This window comes from Phaethon lepturus, unplaced genomic scaffold, assembly GCF_000687285.1.
Source record: "Phaethon lepturus isolate BGI_N335 unplaced genomic scaffold, ASM68728v1 scaffold1253, whole genome shotgun sequence".
Classification (NCBI taxonomy): Eukaryota; Metazoa; Chordata; class Aves; order Phaethontiformes; family Phaethontidae; genus Phaethon; species Phaethon lepturus.
This window is the reverse complement of record NW_010529518.1, coordinates 34620-50210: the sequence shown is the minus strand read 5'-3', so window position 1 is coordinate 50210 and position 15591 is coordinate 34620. Positions and strand designations below refer to the sequence as shown.

General features: G+C 43.7%; 1 protein-coding gene across 1 annotated transcript in view; it reads left to right on the top strand.

The window, feature by feature from the left end:
• The window catches only part of LOC104618373 (latrophilin-3), a gene marked incomplete at both ends in the record, with an annotated part of 132536 nt that extends 122725 nt beyond the window's left edge, over positions 1 to 9811 (top strand). Inside the window, one exon of the mRNA XM_010283948.1 lies at positions 9731 to 9811. Within this exon, the coding sequence (XP_010282250.1) occupies positions 9731 to 9811 (81 nt within the window). The remainder of the gene's footprint in view (positions 1 to 9730) is intronic.
• Between the last annotated feature and the right edge of the window lie 5780 nt (positions 9812 to 15591).

Here is a 15591-nt window from a genome sequence, read left to right as displayed (position 1 = left end):
TGTTTGGGAGGTGGCTGAGGAGAAAGAGAGAGGATCGCAGCAGAGGTACAGGCAGTACCAGGGGATGGAAACCATGCTGTGAATGCAGAGACATACAGACTGGAAAATAAAGGCAGAATTGGAGGGGACATCTGCTGTAGGCTGTCACAAATGGATGAAAGCGAGAGCGACAAATTCTTGGACAACATCTCACAATATTTGAAGCCACAACACACTTCAATTACCTTCTACGGATCTACCTGTCTGCTTTGGACGTGTCTCCTACCACATAATCCAGCATCTCAGCTGATTTCTCTGACAACCCCCCCAGATGCTTTGCCACTGAAATTTAAGCTCAACATGGCAAGAGGTACTGCCTGATTTCTTCTTTTCTGCCACTGCTCCCCTTTCTGCACGAACAAGAGCGGCACAAGTGACAGAAAGACAGGGCTGTGTCCTGCCTGCGAGGAGTGAGCGTGCTGTAAAGCATTTGGCTTTCATTAAAACCCTTGACCTGGACTTGTGAGACGGAGCTCTCTAAATTATGCTGGCAGGTGGATTAAAAGCTGTCAGAAAGGTGGTGAAGAAAGGATGCAATTGGTGGGAGTTCCCCTGGGGCAAGGAGAGAGTCTGGTGTGGGGATGAAGGAGACGTCCAGATACAATGCCACTGCTGTTCCCAGGTGCAGTTTTATGTTACGGTTAAACTGATAGCTGTCCCCATTCCACCCCAGACTCTTTTATTCTTGCCCTTTCCTTTGCATCAGATCTGGCACAGCTGCCACAGCGGCTGAATTGCTTCTCCTCTTTGGGCCAGTGGAAAACTAGTAATTACTGTTTTCGGTGGGTCGTTTTCCATCAGATCAGCTCTAGCTCACTCTGTGCTTTCATTAATTGCCAGATCTGCTGCAAGGGAGGGGATGGAAATGCCTGGCCATGTTCCAGGGGCGGGAAGACCACTGCAAAATAGGTTAGCTATAACAGGAAGCTGCACCCTTGGTTAAGAGTGCCCAGCTAAGAGAGATGGGGGAGACAAGAAATGTGAGTGATAATGAGAGCACAGCAGCAAAGGACAGGCCCTAAAGGAGCACAGGCTGGGGGAAAAGAGCAAGCAACAGGACAAAAATAAGGCAGAAACATCTCAGGCAGGGAGGGTACAGGATTCCTCCCCTGCCGAGAAGGGGAAAACAAAGATGAAATCTTTTGACGGTGAGATCTGCTGCTCAGTGTCTGGGAGGGAGTGGTAGGCAGACCCGAGGAGGTATTTTTCAAAAGATACCTCTTTTTGAAAGGAGGTATCTTCCAAAAGGAGCAATTTTGCCTCTGCAGGAGATGGACTGGATGGCTTTGGCTAAGTTCTCCCCCAAAAAGCTCTTCCTAACTTCTCCATCCCAAGTCTTTTCAGCCTCATCTGAGGCAGAACAAGCTGGGCTTGACCCACTACAGTAGTTGGAAACGTCCTGTTTGACTTTTGGGACAAGACCAAAGTAAGAACAGCAGGAGCTGGCACAGCACTCTTCATATCAGATTAAATCTTTGAGAGGTGGCCAAGAAAACCTCCTTGGGCTTTGCTGTATTCACCGGTGCTAAACCCACTCTAGATGGTTTGTGGTTACCAATATTCATCATCTGCCCCAGGCCTCTGAGGACTGCATTCCTCCAAATACCTCTGTCTCATCTGCACCAAAATCCCTCTCCTTCACCCCCTTGTTTTCCAGTGCAGGTATTTCATAGCACAGCGAGCACATCTGGGAGGAGAAGACTAATACCATGTGTTGTGTTTCTTTAGCCTGCTGGGCAAGCTTTTGGGGAGCAAAGCTCAAAAAACATGTAGCCCTGCAGGTCAGCTCTCTGCCTTGGGCACTGGGGAAAGCCAGGCCTGGGTACAGCCTTCCTCCATGTGCTGCTGTGTGGTCAAAGATAGGAGGTCTTTAACGTTGTTTAATTATAATGGCACGTGTGCAATATTTCCTGGGTTTTTTTCTTCCTCCTCTTCTTCCTCCCCAGCCCTTATACCAGGCTCTCATACCACAGAGTAAATTCTGGGATGTGCATTGGAGTATGCAGAGCATTGCTGGAGCCAAGGTGCTGCTAAATCAAATGTTTTAAGTCCTTAATGGAGGGGTGAGGTTCATCTAAACACAAAACACAAATTACAATGTTTGTACAGCAAAATGAGGAATCTCAGTGTGACTGAAGAAGCTTCTTCACCTCTGACTTCAGCTGGGACATCAGTTTCTGAGTCCTAAATGCTCTTTTGAAAAAATGCAGCTGCCATGACTGAAAAGCCTTCTATTACTTCAGCTGCTGAAGTACTCAGGCAGTTTTTAACCCATTCCTTAGGCATTATTTTTGTCCTTATTTTTGCCTGTAGTTCAAACCTAGCCTAAACCCTCCCAGATAATGGCTGTTACATGAGGGACAGTTTGGTCATCAAAAAAGGCCGTTTCGATTTCCTTCCTCTTACGGTTAAGGATGCTGTTTGTTGTGACAGATTCAAAGCAGTAGTACATCCTCGGAATAGAGTAGTCCATTTTATCACACTTTCTGCTCACACAAGCACACTGCCAGGCACTGCTTTTGCATTTGCATTTACTCTAGAACACAAAATGCGTGTGTGACAAGGACTTAGCCAAACGTCTCCCCAGTTCAACCCTTTCCCTGAATCCTTTATCAAGCTTTCTTCCTTGACTCCAAGGTTTTCTTCACATTTGGAAGCCCCTGGTGGCTGAGCCTGCAGGTTGCTTTGAGTTGGTACTGGGGAACTTGGCTGCAGCTTGGGACAGGGAGGTAAGAACCCACCCCTTGCATCTCATCTGCAAATTAGTTCCTTGTGAGTTTTCCTGTTGTACCCTCTCTTTGGAAGGCAGAGAAACAAAATGCACATATCAGAGCAGGTTTTTAGGAACAAAAAAGCGCACAGTCCTACAGTCGGACTTTAAATTATACCTGTAAGATAAGATGCATGAGAACACATGAAAGAGCTGTTATTATATACATTTTGTGACACCTTCAGAAGCAATGTATAGCTAAACAACATATAGAGTTGCAATATGATAACTTTGCTCCTGCCAAGAACAGTATTGGAGAAGAAACATCGGCTTGTTAGGCTGGCTTTGCACAGGAGCCCTCTCCTCGGCATGGATTGTAGGCTCTCTGTGAATGCCCATTGAAGCTGCCGCTTTCAGTAACCTCCATCTCAGAAGGCAGCCATGACCAGGAGCCAGCAGTCCCTCCACACACAGCCACACTTGCAGGTACCCTGTTTTTCCTGCTGCAATTGCTTTAAGCTTGCGATGGTTCCCAGTATGAAATACAAGAGGCAAAATAGCAAGAGAGCAGAGATAATGTAGTTGGAGAGCGCCCTTTGGAAAAGAGAGTTTTCTTGTATTTGGAGGCATCGAGGGAAGGACAGGGAAATAACCCTGAGAGGGAGAGAAGAAGAGGGAGCGGATGAGTTACTGCTTCCCTAAGGAGTTAAAAGGGTTATGAAAGATGAGAGGGAGAGGTACAGATGAAAGAGAGATACTCCATAAAAGTCCATGAATAAATGAAGCAGTGGACAGAATCAGTGCTAACTCTGACATGTCTGAGGTAGGGAATGGCTTTATAAAAGCTTTATTTAAAAGGAAAGCTTTTAATGCAAAATGGAGAAGGGTGGGCAGTGAGGAAATGATGTTTTGTAAAGATAGTCATTGATGAAAGGCAGAAAAAAAGGCTTCTGGGAGAAGTCTGAATATATGCTGAGTAAGAGGTCTGAATGAAATTTGTTTAATGGCATGTCAGAAGATTTTGTTAGCAAACCTACCAGCTTTTTGATTTCTCTTTCCACATGTCTTTATATATGCCTACATACTATGGAGTTCAAAAAGACTTATGAGTGGAGAAAAAAGGACGAGAAAAAATGTATGAATTTTGGAAATTAAAAAGGATGAGAGTGATGATCCTGGAAATTGCAATCCAACAAAGTGGAATGTAGTCTTCAGTTAGATAATAAATTAGACTTTTAAAAAAACCCTGTTAACAGTTAGAGGATGACAGAAATGTGGCTGAAAAGTAATGTTGTTTTTTACAGATCAGATCATCACAGACAAACTGGACTGCTTTTAAAAATGGAATTTTTCATTTACATGGAAAAAAAGGCCACAGCATGCAAAGTACATTTAATCTGTAAATATATTAGTAAAATTGTTGGTATGTTTTCCAAGACTTTTCCTTATCTTTAGCATACCTAGTGTGTGCCCATCCTGTTGTTTTGTTTTTTTTTTAAATTAGGTGAAGAACTGAAATCAAAGTCTCGGGAATCAATGTGCGATTTCATGGTTATTAACTTAATTCATTAGTGATCCAAGCGAATGGGCAAACAGAATGAGGAATTAAGTCCATAGAGGTGGCTGCGTTGGGAGGTGCTGACTACAAAGGGCATAGGAGAGGCAGTGCATAGAAGCACCGGGTCATCAGAGTTATCAGGACAAAATTACATGAACTCCTCTGCAGGAAATGCTAGCTAGGCTGTCTGTGAGAAGGATCTTGAGAACTGGTGAGCCTGTGGAAGACAAAAACATACCAAAAGAAGATGGAAGATGGGTGTAAAACTGAGCAAGAGATGCAGTCTGACATGGCAGCAAAAAAATGTGTTTCAGTGATTGCCTCTGGATGAGGACAGTAAAGAAAGAGGACTCTCACCCCATGAGACAAATAGTTAGAAGCATATTTGATTAAAAAAATATCTCCTGGTGACTTCTCATTGCTGCTGCTGGAGTTGGGTCAGGCATGGGGAAGAACTGCAAATCAGGTGCACAACTGTCCATGCCCACTGCAGTACCGTGGGCACTGAGCAAAGGAGCAGTAGGCAAAAGTGAGGACCAGCCATTCTGGTGATTTTAGGTATCTTCATGGCATTGCCAGCACTGGAGATTTAGGGGGCAAGTCATCAGATGTTTAGGATGTGTCTCATCAGATCTTGTAAAAAGGCTTATTTTTAGTCTGGTGAATATTGGTGTTTGCTTTTGGGGGAATCTTCCAATAGTTTTATGTTTTCTATTCAGGCTTTCTCTGTAACTGTGCACAGTAGAATCTCAGGGAGGAAATGAGCAAGGGCTGGGCAGAAAGGTTTCCCATGTGCATACAGGACGGCAGGAGTTGTGCTCTAGAAAAATCAAACATCATGCGCACTGGAAACTCATCATAGGGTCAGGAGGGAGGTCTGCCTTGTTAGATGCTACAAACAGTGGGTATGTTTCCAAAAATGATCAGAGGCAAATGTTTTTAACAGGTAAACAGATGAAACTGCTTTGTTGCTACTTTCCTTGATTAGTCCATGCATTCACAGATTTTTTTTCTGTAGTTTTATATCATGGCACCTGTAGATGACTAAATCACTTAGGGGCAGATTTTTGAAGATGCGTGGATGTTTATTTTCTGTCTGTGAGCATCCAGAACACCTTAAATACAAAAATTTTTTCAAAAATCCCTTAGGCCAAGCTATTATGTTTCCTTCAGTCCTCACAAAACATTATCTTTGTTCTTCTAAGTTATTGGCTTTTTAAAATGTGTAGCATCTCTCATATGTCCGACCTGAAAATAATGGCCAGCCAGGCACTTTTTCTAATCCGCAAGCATCTCCCCCATTTCCTATACCCAAGTAAGACTGTGTCACCAGGTAAACTTTCAAGGACATATCTATATTTCGCTCCCCAATTACTGCTACCAAACATCCAAACATGCTTCTTTTCCCATTGCCACAGCACGTGCATATGCTCTGGCTACTATGGATGCTATATGTCTGTCCTCATTGAGAGAGGCAGTGTGAGCAAGAGACAGGGAGTTTGTGGCTGCCCATGTCACATTTTCTGTTTGCCCTGTCTCACCTGAGATGGTTTTGACATTTATGCAGTGTTGGCCAGATGTGAATCCTTGTGTTATGATTAAAACATAGGAGACAAGAACTGACCCTCAGTTGTCTTCCAGCATTAGCCCTTGCTGCCCGTTGCTGCTTCTTCCCGTCTCCTGCCACTCATGGGTAGCCATGCCATCGGCCATGTCGGTAGCCAGACCTTGCCAGCAAGAGGAATAAGGGGAATGGAGCCCAACCTTAGCGATTAGATACAAAATTGGCAAATTCATCGCACATTACTTTGATGATTATGTTTGATTGCTGTTTACTTTTTTACCTAGGAGCTGGCTGCAGAAACACCAGATGGTTATAGTCAGGGTGGGATTTGGAGAAGGCTGTGCAAGCTGTTACAATACAAGGCATGCTCAAATTTCCATCAGTGACAGAGACATCTTGACCTTTGGTATTTTGTCAGAAGCTGTGGGGTGGGTTTTTTTTTCTTTTTTTTTTTAAAAGTAACTAAAAAGAGGTGTAGTTATTTTTGGAGTGTCCAGCAAAATTCAGGAAGGACCTGACACCAGCCATTTCCTCTCCTATAGGCACGGGTAGCAGGTCAATATTGGTTAGCGTATGGGCAGCTCTTCAGGTCGAAGAGTGGTCGATTGAATAGGCTTGTGGGTTAATAGATGTGCAGGTAGAAATGAAAGCCTGACAGCTGGAGAGACGGTCACGCAGGCAAGGGAGGCCATGTCCCACCTGCCAGTGCTGCACCATTGTAAACTCAGACCCAACATGCACAAACAACTGCTGAAGGACCAGGCAATTTGGACAGGGAGGTGTTGAGTGTTTCTGCCATCTCTTTTTTCACTAAGTGTTTTTCTGCAGTAGTTGGAACTGGAGAGGGGGAGATCGGAGTTACTCATTCCTAGAGCTGGGGCTTGAAGTAAGCATCCAAAACTGCAAAACTCTCACAGAAGGGTCTGGGAGTTGGTGTCACTTGGCAAAACTTGTCCTATCAGTCTTTGCAACCGACTTGAGCTGCACCAGTGGTATCAGCCTCAAAATCTTGCATAGGTACATTGGGTAAAATTGTGCTTTTCAGTGGAGTCAGTAGCAAAACTTGTAATACTGTTAAAGCCAGAAGGACCGCTGGTCTGATCCTCTAGTTTGGCCTCCTGACTCAGAGTTTTCTCTGTGTGCTTGTGTACCAGTCCCATTGCTAGGGCTTGCTTCAGGCACCCCCGCTTGCTTCCCTTCCCTCAACACTCTCAATTATCATCATTGCCAATAATAGTAAAACCAAAGAAAAAATGTGATTCTCTTGATTAACAAGAAAGTTTACAAGGTATCTTGATCCTGAATGTGTAATTGGGACCGCAGCTAGCAGGGGAGAACCTTTGTTCCTTGTATGGGAAGACTCTGATGAGTCTGAAGAGCAGCTAAGCTGGCATTCATGCCCAGAAAATGAAGCACAACAATTGTTTGCATTGCTTTTTTACAGAGAGAATATTAAAACCCAAATCTTGATTTATTAGCACTGTGAGAAGTGTACAGTCTAACAGAAGTCAAATTTGATATTTTTGGGGAAGTAATGTGTTTCGCATCAGCAGCAAATAGATAAAAGCTTTCTGCAGCTTGTTTCATTTATCACAAGAGAGCATTTGATTCTACTCCTTCCTCCATATTAGGTAAAAGCTTTTGTAAAACATTCATAAACTTCCATAGTTATTACTTAAATGTAATGAATATCTAAACAAACTCACAGATGTTTTATAGTCTTTTATATACTGTGCATGTATCTTCTTTATTCCAGCCTAGCCCTTTAAGCCTGCAGAATCATTCTGGTTTTGTATTTGGGATCACTTGGTCCCAAGAAGACCAGGTCATAAAAAAAAAAACAAAAACCCTCAAAACCAGGTGCTAGCAATGTGCCCTTAGGGCAAAAAAAAAAAAAAAAAAAAGCCTCCAGGGCTGCATTAGGCAGAGCGTTGCCCGCAGGTCGAGGGAGGTGATCCTGCCTCTCTGCTCAGCACTGGTGAGACATATGTGGGTGTTGGGTCCAGTGCTGGGCTACCCAGTACGAGAGAGACAGGGACTAACTGGAGCCAGTCCAGCAAAGGGCCACAATGATGATTAAGGGATTGAAGCGTGTCTATGTGAGGAGAGGCTGAGAGAGCTGGGACTGTCCAGCCTGGACCAGGTGTGGTCCAGAGGATCTTACTGATGTGTATAAGTACCTGATGGGGGGGAATAAAGAAGATGGAGCCTGGCTCTTCTAAGAGATATCCAGTGACAGGACGAGAGGCAGAAATTGAAATACAGGAAATTACATTTAAGTGTAAGAAAAAGCTTTCTTTTTTCCTGTGAGAGTGGCCAAGCACTGGTACAAGTTGCCCAGAGAGGTTGTAGGTTCTGCATCCTTGGAGATACTAAAAATCAGACTGGACACTTGCCATGGGCTCTTGTTGCCCTTGGGCTGGACTAGGTGATTTCCAGAGCTCCCTGCCAACCTCAGCTGTTTTCCATTTCAGCGGTATCTTTGATGCAGCAAACGGGGAGCCTGTCCTATGGTTATAAGGGCACTGATCCTGCACACTGAGTAGCTTGGAGTGAGAGCAATTCTGCAGCAGTTTCTGCTGCAGAACTAAGCAGCTATTAAATGATGACTTATGCTCACTAATGACATCAAATGGAATTTTAACATGTAAACGAGAAGGGGAAAGCAGGGTAACTCGTTATTAGCTATGGGTTTGCCTGAAGCAGGTTTCCCGTGTTAAAGCACTTAAAAGCAAATATAAAATTTATGATGTGTCAGTAGATTTTAAACCTGAATAATGTCCAGTTGTTGTAATGGCTAGTAATGCAAATTATCTGAGTCAGCCTCAGTGTAAAGTGGTAAATATATCCTGCCCATTCAGATACATTTTTTTTTTTTTCCCCCTTTCCCATTAATATTTTATCCCCGTGAAGAGATGTTTTCAACATATTATGTGCACCAACATACTGCGCTCACGGCCTTCCTGGATGTCATTACAAAGAAGCCTGAAGACTATACCGCTGTTCTGCTGCCTGTGACGCTAGCTTGGAAATTGCTTGGAGCAACAACAGCAAGTGTCAACAGGGAGCCGTATTAATTATTTGGAATGTGTCTCATAAGAAGAATCAACTGCTTTTATTGCAGTACGAATATTACTTGAAACAGGAAGGTTACTCTAACTGTTATCGTAATCTATGTGTCATTAACTTTCCATGTTTAGAAAAAGAGACTAACAAAGCTGTAAATTGTAACAGTAAATAGATGAATTATAACAACATGATTTTATTATAAGTAGAAGTTTCTCGATATAGTTACCTCCAAGCAACTGGAGAAAGATTGAGACTTTAGCAGCTGGGGAACTGCATGGAAATGTTGGAAACCAAAAAGCTTCCACCCATGTGAAAGCAATGCCAAGCTCTGCAAACTGATATCTGCATCTTCTGCAGGTGGGAAAAATAGATGCAGTTGTAATTCATACCACGCTTCCTTCAAAATTTTCTGTGACACAGAAATGCTTGCTTCCCTCTTAGAGTGAAAGTAACAGATTGAATGGGCTTGTGTGAAATCGGTTGTCTTCTGTGGCATATGGCCTTTTAAGAGAACGTTGTGTGAAATGTATGTGGTAGTGGTAAAGCAGGTATAACTGAAGTTCAGCATAGTACCCATGTCTGCATGGAAAAAGCAAGCGAAATGGGAGTGTTTTCAACTTTTCATCAGGTGTCTCCACAAAATGGAAGTTCATTGTGAATAACACACAACAGAACAAAATACTTGCAAACCCATTTTGAATCCAGTGCCATAAAAATGCTATATATTTAATTATAGCCCTGATAGATCTCTGTAGGAAACTCTGGAACTAAAACACTTATTTGTCCACAGGGCAGGCTCACCATGGGCAAGTTTCCTACATTGCCCCACCGATCCACCTCGATTCGGATCTGGAAAGGTCACCATCCAAGGGTGAGTCAGTAACACAGTCTCCATGCACGTACATTGTGAACCAGCTGTAGGCATGAGTGCGAATCATTCATTTGTTCGTAAAGCCTCCATGGTAACGTTACCACCCTCCATCCAAGGCCACTCTTGGGAGCAAATTAATTCCTGCAAGAGAGCTGTATGAGATGACCGTGTCCCCTGTGCCCCATTATGTAGCTTTGAACCTACCATCGTGTTCATGAGCTATTTTGCTCTTCCCACTAGTTTACTTCTGGAGGGACATGTATACCTTAGACCTTAGGTCCTGCACTCTGCCTTCCTCCTTTCCTTCCTAATGGCAGCACACAGGCACAGGGTGCTGCTGGCAGGATGCAAAAAGGCAGATTTCAGCTGCCCCGCAGGTGAGTAAAGGTACAGAATTGGTCATGTGATGGTTCAGGCCTGAATTTAATCTGCATCACATTGATCGAGGTTTTTTCTAGAGTCGGTGAGGAGACATGTTCACTCTAGACAACGACTCAAATTTTAGATGAGCTGATTGCCCTTAGGAGCAATGCTAGTAGCTGATACATATGGAGTAAGTCCAGAATAGCCCTGCTAAGATAGGTACCTCTCTTGAATGGTGCAAATAAAGTGATATGAATGTGACCCCTTGATTTTTCTGCCCCATTTGGAGGATCATCCCCTGGCTGTGTTGTGATGAACGCCCAGTGTTTTCCCCTGTGGCCTGGGGGAAATGGGCTTGGCCCCAGAGCAAGCATGTGTGCTGGTGCAGACTTCTTATGCCTCCCTTTGCTCCTTTTAATTAGGTCATCAGTATTCAGATAGGATGTAAAAATGACCAGCTTGTCCTTCTTGGAATGTATAACAGCAAAGCTAAAATCAAACAGACATATTGAGGGATTTCTTGGTCGGCTCCAGAAATGTGTATGAACATCAATGACAGGGAATGCTGAGATAGAAGAGAAGGGGAGGAAGAGGACAGCCCAAGTGTGTTAGTAGGGAGACGCACTATAGCTTAGGTTGGGGTTTTTCCATGCTAGTAGTGTTCTCCAAACGGTGCTACAGTAGCAGAAAGGGTAGGGGATTGTCCTTTGTGGTGATTGTTGCCATTCTTCCCCAACACTGTAAGGCTGCGAGTATGTGTTTGTGTGTGCATGTGTTTCTCTAAGAGCTCAAGATTGAAAAATGCAATGTGTTAATGCAAGATTAATCTGGATAGGCACACTGTCATTATGTAATATGAAGAAAGCTGTCTTCTAAACCTCACTTCATTATCCATCCCTATATATTCTGGGAGACAGAAAAACCTTAGTGTCAGTGAATTGCAGTTGCAACTGTAAACCCTGCTCCTCCAAATGGCCGAAGGACTTTGTGCATTCAATGAAAGCATACTGTTAATGCTTTTGGCGCGAAAGGCTCCCTTAGTTTTGAGTGAGCTTTTCCACCAGCATCCACGTGGCTAGATTGTAACTTGATCGAGTAAACATTTGCTGTGTTTTTTCCCTTTGTAAGTGTGAATGTGTGTTTTCTTAGTTGATGCAGTAACAAAAGCTAAGGAATTGACTCTTGCTGCATAGAAGCACTATTATTCAGCAGTATTGTTCCTTGGTGGCTCCTCTTGCATCTCTGCAAGGTAGAACCATGTGCTGCATGGTGGAGTGTGGGTGTGAGCATGCTGCATTCGCATTTCTCCAAATGTGGTCTTGTCGTGAGTCGGCCTGGTCACGTACAATCTCCTGGCAGTCCACAACCTCCATTCAGCTTTGAGTGAACTACCCTGAGATTTGACACATGCATTTGAGATCATCACCTTCTTCTAAGCCACTTGGAAACCTCCAGTTCTGTGGTAAAATTTACTACCTTGTTTTTTAGCAGAGCACTCCAATAAGGCAAAGACAGTTATGACTTCCAGGACCTTCTTGCTCAAGTCTGTCTTTGATGTTGGATCTGATGATTCAGAGCTTACTTAGAACAGGTCAATGTAAATCCTTGCCATGGGGTCTGGAGCAGCCTATGGAATACTCAAGGATGCTGGACAGCAGCAGCCAAAGAGGCTGTGCCTTGCTTTCTAAAGAAAGCTCTAAAAGAGCTGAAGACTAACAAAAATCTTCAGTAATCTACTGTTCGTGAGGGCATAGCTACCTTTGCAAGATGAATGGCACTGCCACCAGGAGCAGGTCAGAGTAGGTCAGGCAGAACAGTTGAAGTGCTTGCAAAGAAGGTAAAATGGGAGTTTATCCAACATAAACTGCTACATTAACTGCTTCCACCAGGGCCTCCACATCCCCTCCGCCCCCCCGAGCTGAGAGATCTTAAAGAAGGGGCTGCTCAGGGTGGAAGGACTGATATTACTGCTGCTACGCACTGGTAGAAGGACTCGAATCCCCTTGTGTAACTTAATAGGAGAGGGCCAGGGAGGCAGCCAGCTCTGAAGACATCAATCTATTAGCTGGTGACTAGGAGGTGTTAAAAACGTAGTAATTGGTACTGTCTCCTGGGGAAAGAGCAAGGCTTTCCTCTGGCCCTGGGATCTGGGACACGTCGCTCTACTTACCCGTCTGCTGCCTCATTTCCAGCCTCAGAGCCCAAAATCCATTAGAGTGTTGCAGTAATAATGATTTTTTTTTTTTTTTCTCCCATGTGAGGGTTATGAAGTTTTTTTGTTTGACTGCTTTTTCTGACACCTTAGGACATGCTTGGGTCATGTTCCAAGCTTCATTCTGTGACCACAAGAGCTGTTTTAAACAAAGGAGGCAAAACCACTTTTGTCCTTAAGGTCTTGCTGGTTCTCCACATTTCCAGTAGCTGGAACTCTAAAAAAAAGAGCAGCATCATGACAGTCTTCATAAACCACTAATTCTTTTGGCTGTTGCTTTGATGCTTTTCATTTCCCTTCTGCATTCCCCCTTGCACTGATCTGAACACCAGGTGCAGGTCAATGTTGCACTTAGAGTGGCAAAAAGAAGAAGCCACTATACAATTTTAATTGTAATAAATGGAAATAGAGCCAGGGTAGGGTTATAAAAGCGTCTTTCCTTCCTGTATTATTAAAAAACGATACAGCTTTAGTGCTCCTGTGGGTCTATGCAGTTGCAATTCTCAGCTGGCAGATTTATTTGTAACTGCCTCTTCCTTCTCCTTTTTAAAAATTTTATCACTGGTGACATTTACACACATTGTTTATGCATGCAGGGCATTTTCACCTGCTTTTCAGAGTCCTGATGCTAGTAGTGAATAGAGTATAAACTCCAGTAGTTTACTAGTACATTAGTGTCATCGTGCATTACAGGGTAATTACTCTGAGCCACTGCTCTGTACAGTAACACAGTAATGACACTGTAAATCACGTAATAGAAATGAGGCCCTGAATCAGCTTTTTTTATCAAGCCATTTCTTATTCCCTACCCCCTTTTTAATTTGAGGGTGTTTTTAAAATTAGTTCTGTGTACAAAGCACTGTTAACCATTATTAACCACATTAACCATTGTTAACCATAACCTTCTCCCAGTCTAATGATATGGACATGATTACATTATTTTTACACAACTATTATCCATACGCAGAATAATTCCAGGAGTAGCTGAGACCTCAGGTTGTGATCTCATAGACTGAAGATTAAACCTGTGTTTAAAAATGGATCGCTGATTACTGACAATAGCGAGGAGTTTCACAGATGAGGGTGATGCTGATACTCTGGCTTAAAAAGGGATTTTATGAAATTTTCATATATAACAATAAAAGAAATTTAACATTTGGACTCAAATTCTTCCAGGTACTAAGACAGAGAAAATCACTGAACCCACACACTAAAACCATTTATAAAGCTTTATAGAAGCAGATTTTAGTGTATACGTGGAATCATATTACACATTAAATATATGCCTGGTGTTTAAAGCTAGGCAGTCTGAGGACCTCTCCTCCCCTGTTGAGCTAAAGTTTGCAAAGGTTTCCTTCAAAGTTGAAGCTCAGGGAGTAGTTGTCTTGGAGATCAATACTCTTGAAGTCAGTGCATTTCCAAAACATGAACTGATGAGCAAAACTGTGTATTGGTCCCCAGTTCTAGAAATAAATAGCAAATAAAGGAGGGATGGGAGGTTCTCACCCTTCTGTGCAGATTTCTCTAGCCAGGGAGGTTGTTTTGGCCCCAATTAAGGCATTGTGTAGTTTTTTTTTTTCTTGTAAACCTCAGTTGTGAGGTTCAGCCTCCATAGATGCAGAATTTACCACTTGTCAAGGAGACAGCCAGAGGTTTTGCTGGTTTTTCCCCACTTTGTTCTTCCACTCAGCGGCATGTCCTTTTGTGCTTTCTTCCTTCAAAAGCTGGATCCATTCTGCCATTTTTCTCCCCCTGTGCATTTGCAGTGTTTGAGAGAAAACCGTTCCTGAACATCAGAAGCACTGCAAAATCTTATTACCAAAAATAGAGCAGGTTTTTGGATTCTGGGTCTTTTTTTTTTTTTTTTTTTTTTTTTCCTTCCCTAAAGGTCCCAGAGTGGGTCGATGGCTTTGCAGTTGATGTGGGAAGATCTGACAGCCGGGCTCAGTGCACAGCCCCAGTCCTCCTTCCTAGGTCCGGAGAAAGGGGAGTACCAAGCAGCGAGGCCCAATGGCACTCCTTGCTCTAATTCAAGCTGACACATGGGGTCACGCATTCCATGTTTGCCAGGCCCTGAGACACCAGCTTTCCTGTCTCTCCCTCCCCAGGCCCAGTGCTATGAGAGAGGTGCTGTTCAGGAGTCACTGCTCTGAGCCGATGGTGGCCAGGTACCTCCTGTTTCCAGGCTTTCCCATTCTCTACTTGAGTCCCCTGGGAAAGGCATTCCCTCAGCTTGAGAGTCCTTTACAATGTCCCTCTGGTTCTTTTCAAGGTCCTGCTTTTACTCATCCTACTCCTTCCCTTTAGGGTTAGTTACAGCTATATGTTTCCAGCTTCTTAAGGTGATATCATTTTCCTGCCAGTGTTCAGGCAGGAGAGTCCAGAGGAGAGGCTAATTTGATGCCTTTGAGCCAAGAGAGGACCATGCACTGGGTGCTGGTTGGGGTCCTCCATGCTCAGGACCCTTATTCCCTTTTTCTCTGTGCAATGCTGGGGTGCTATATAGTGTCCTGCTCTTCCTCAGTCATGTACAGGGTTTTCTTCTTTGCTTTTGCTCAAACTTTTCTCCAAGCGTGACTGCTCTCAGGGCTTCCCCTTCATGACTGCCCTGAGCCCATCAGAGGATCTCACTCCCTCCAACATGGGGTGTGAGTACTCATTGCAGCAAGCCAGCAACACACACGCAAGATTTTCTCATCCCATGTGGCTTTTCAGGCAAGCAGAGTATACTCTGAGGCATGCAGGTAACTCGTGTTGCACGAGTTGGATGGGAGATGACTGTTCACCATACCTGCACGGTCAATGGAAAGGTTTTGCAGTAACTACGAGCTTCACATGTACTGTTAATTTTCAGCCGCCTTTTTCTGAAGAGGTCTATAAAGATTTGTTTGTTGGGTTGCTTTGCTATTTGTTTATTTTTCATTTGAACTCTGCTTTTTGTTGTGATGGGCAGCCTCATTTAAAGCCCTCAGCCTCCAGGCTGGGGATGGGTCTTCAAACAGCTCACTGTGGCGATGGGGTGAGTTTTGGGCAGTGTAGTAGATGCAGACGCAGAAATGCATTGCCAGGTAAGGACTTCATCTGTTTTGTGAAGATGGTGAAGGGATGAGCTCTGATACAAGGATGCAATGCTTTTCTCAGTCCTATCCAGAGCTCTCCAAAAATCTTTCATTGTGGCTCAGATCCATACCAAAACATCCACCTT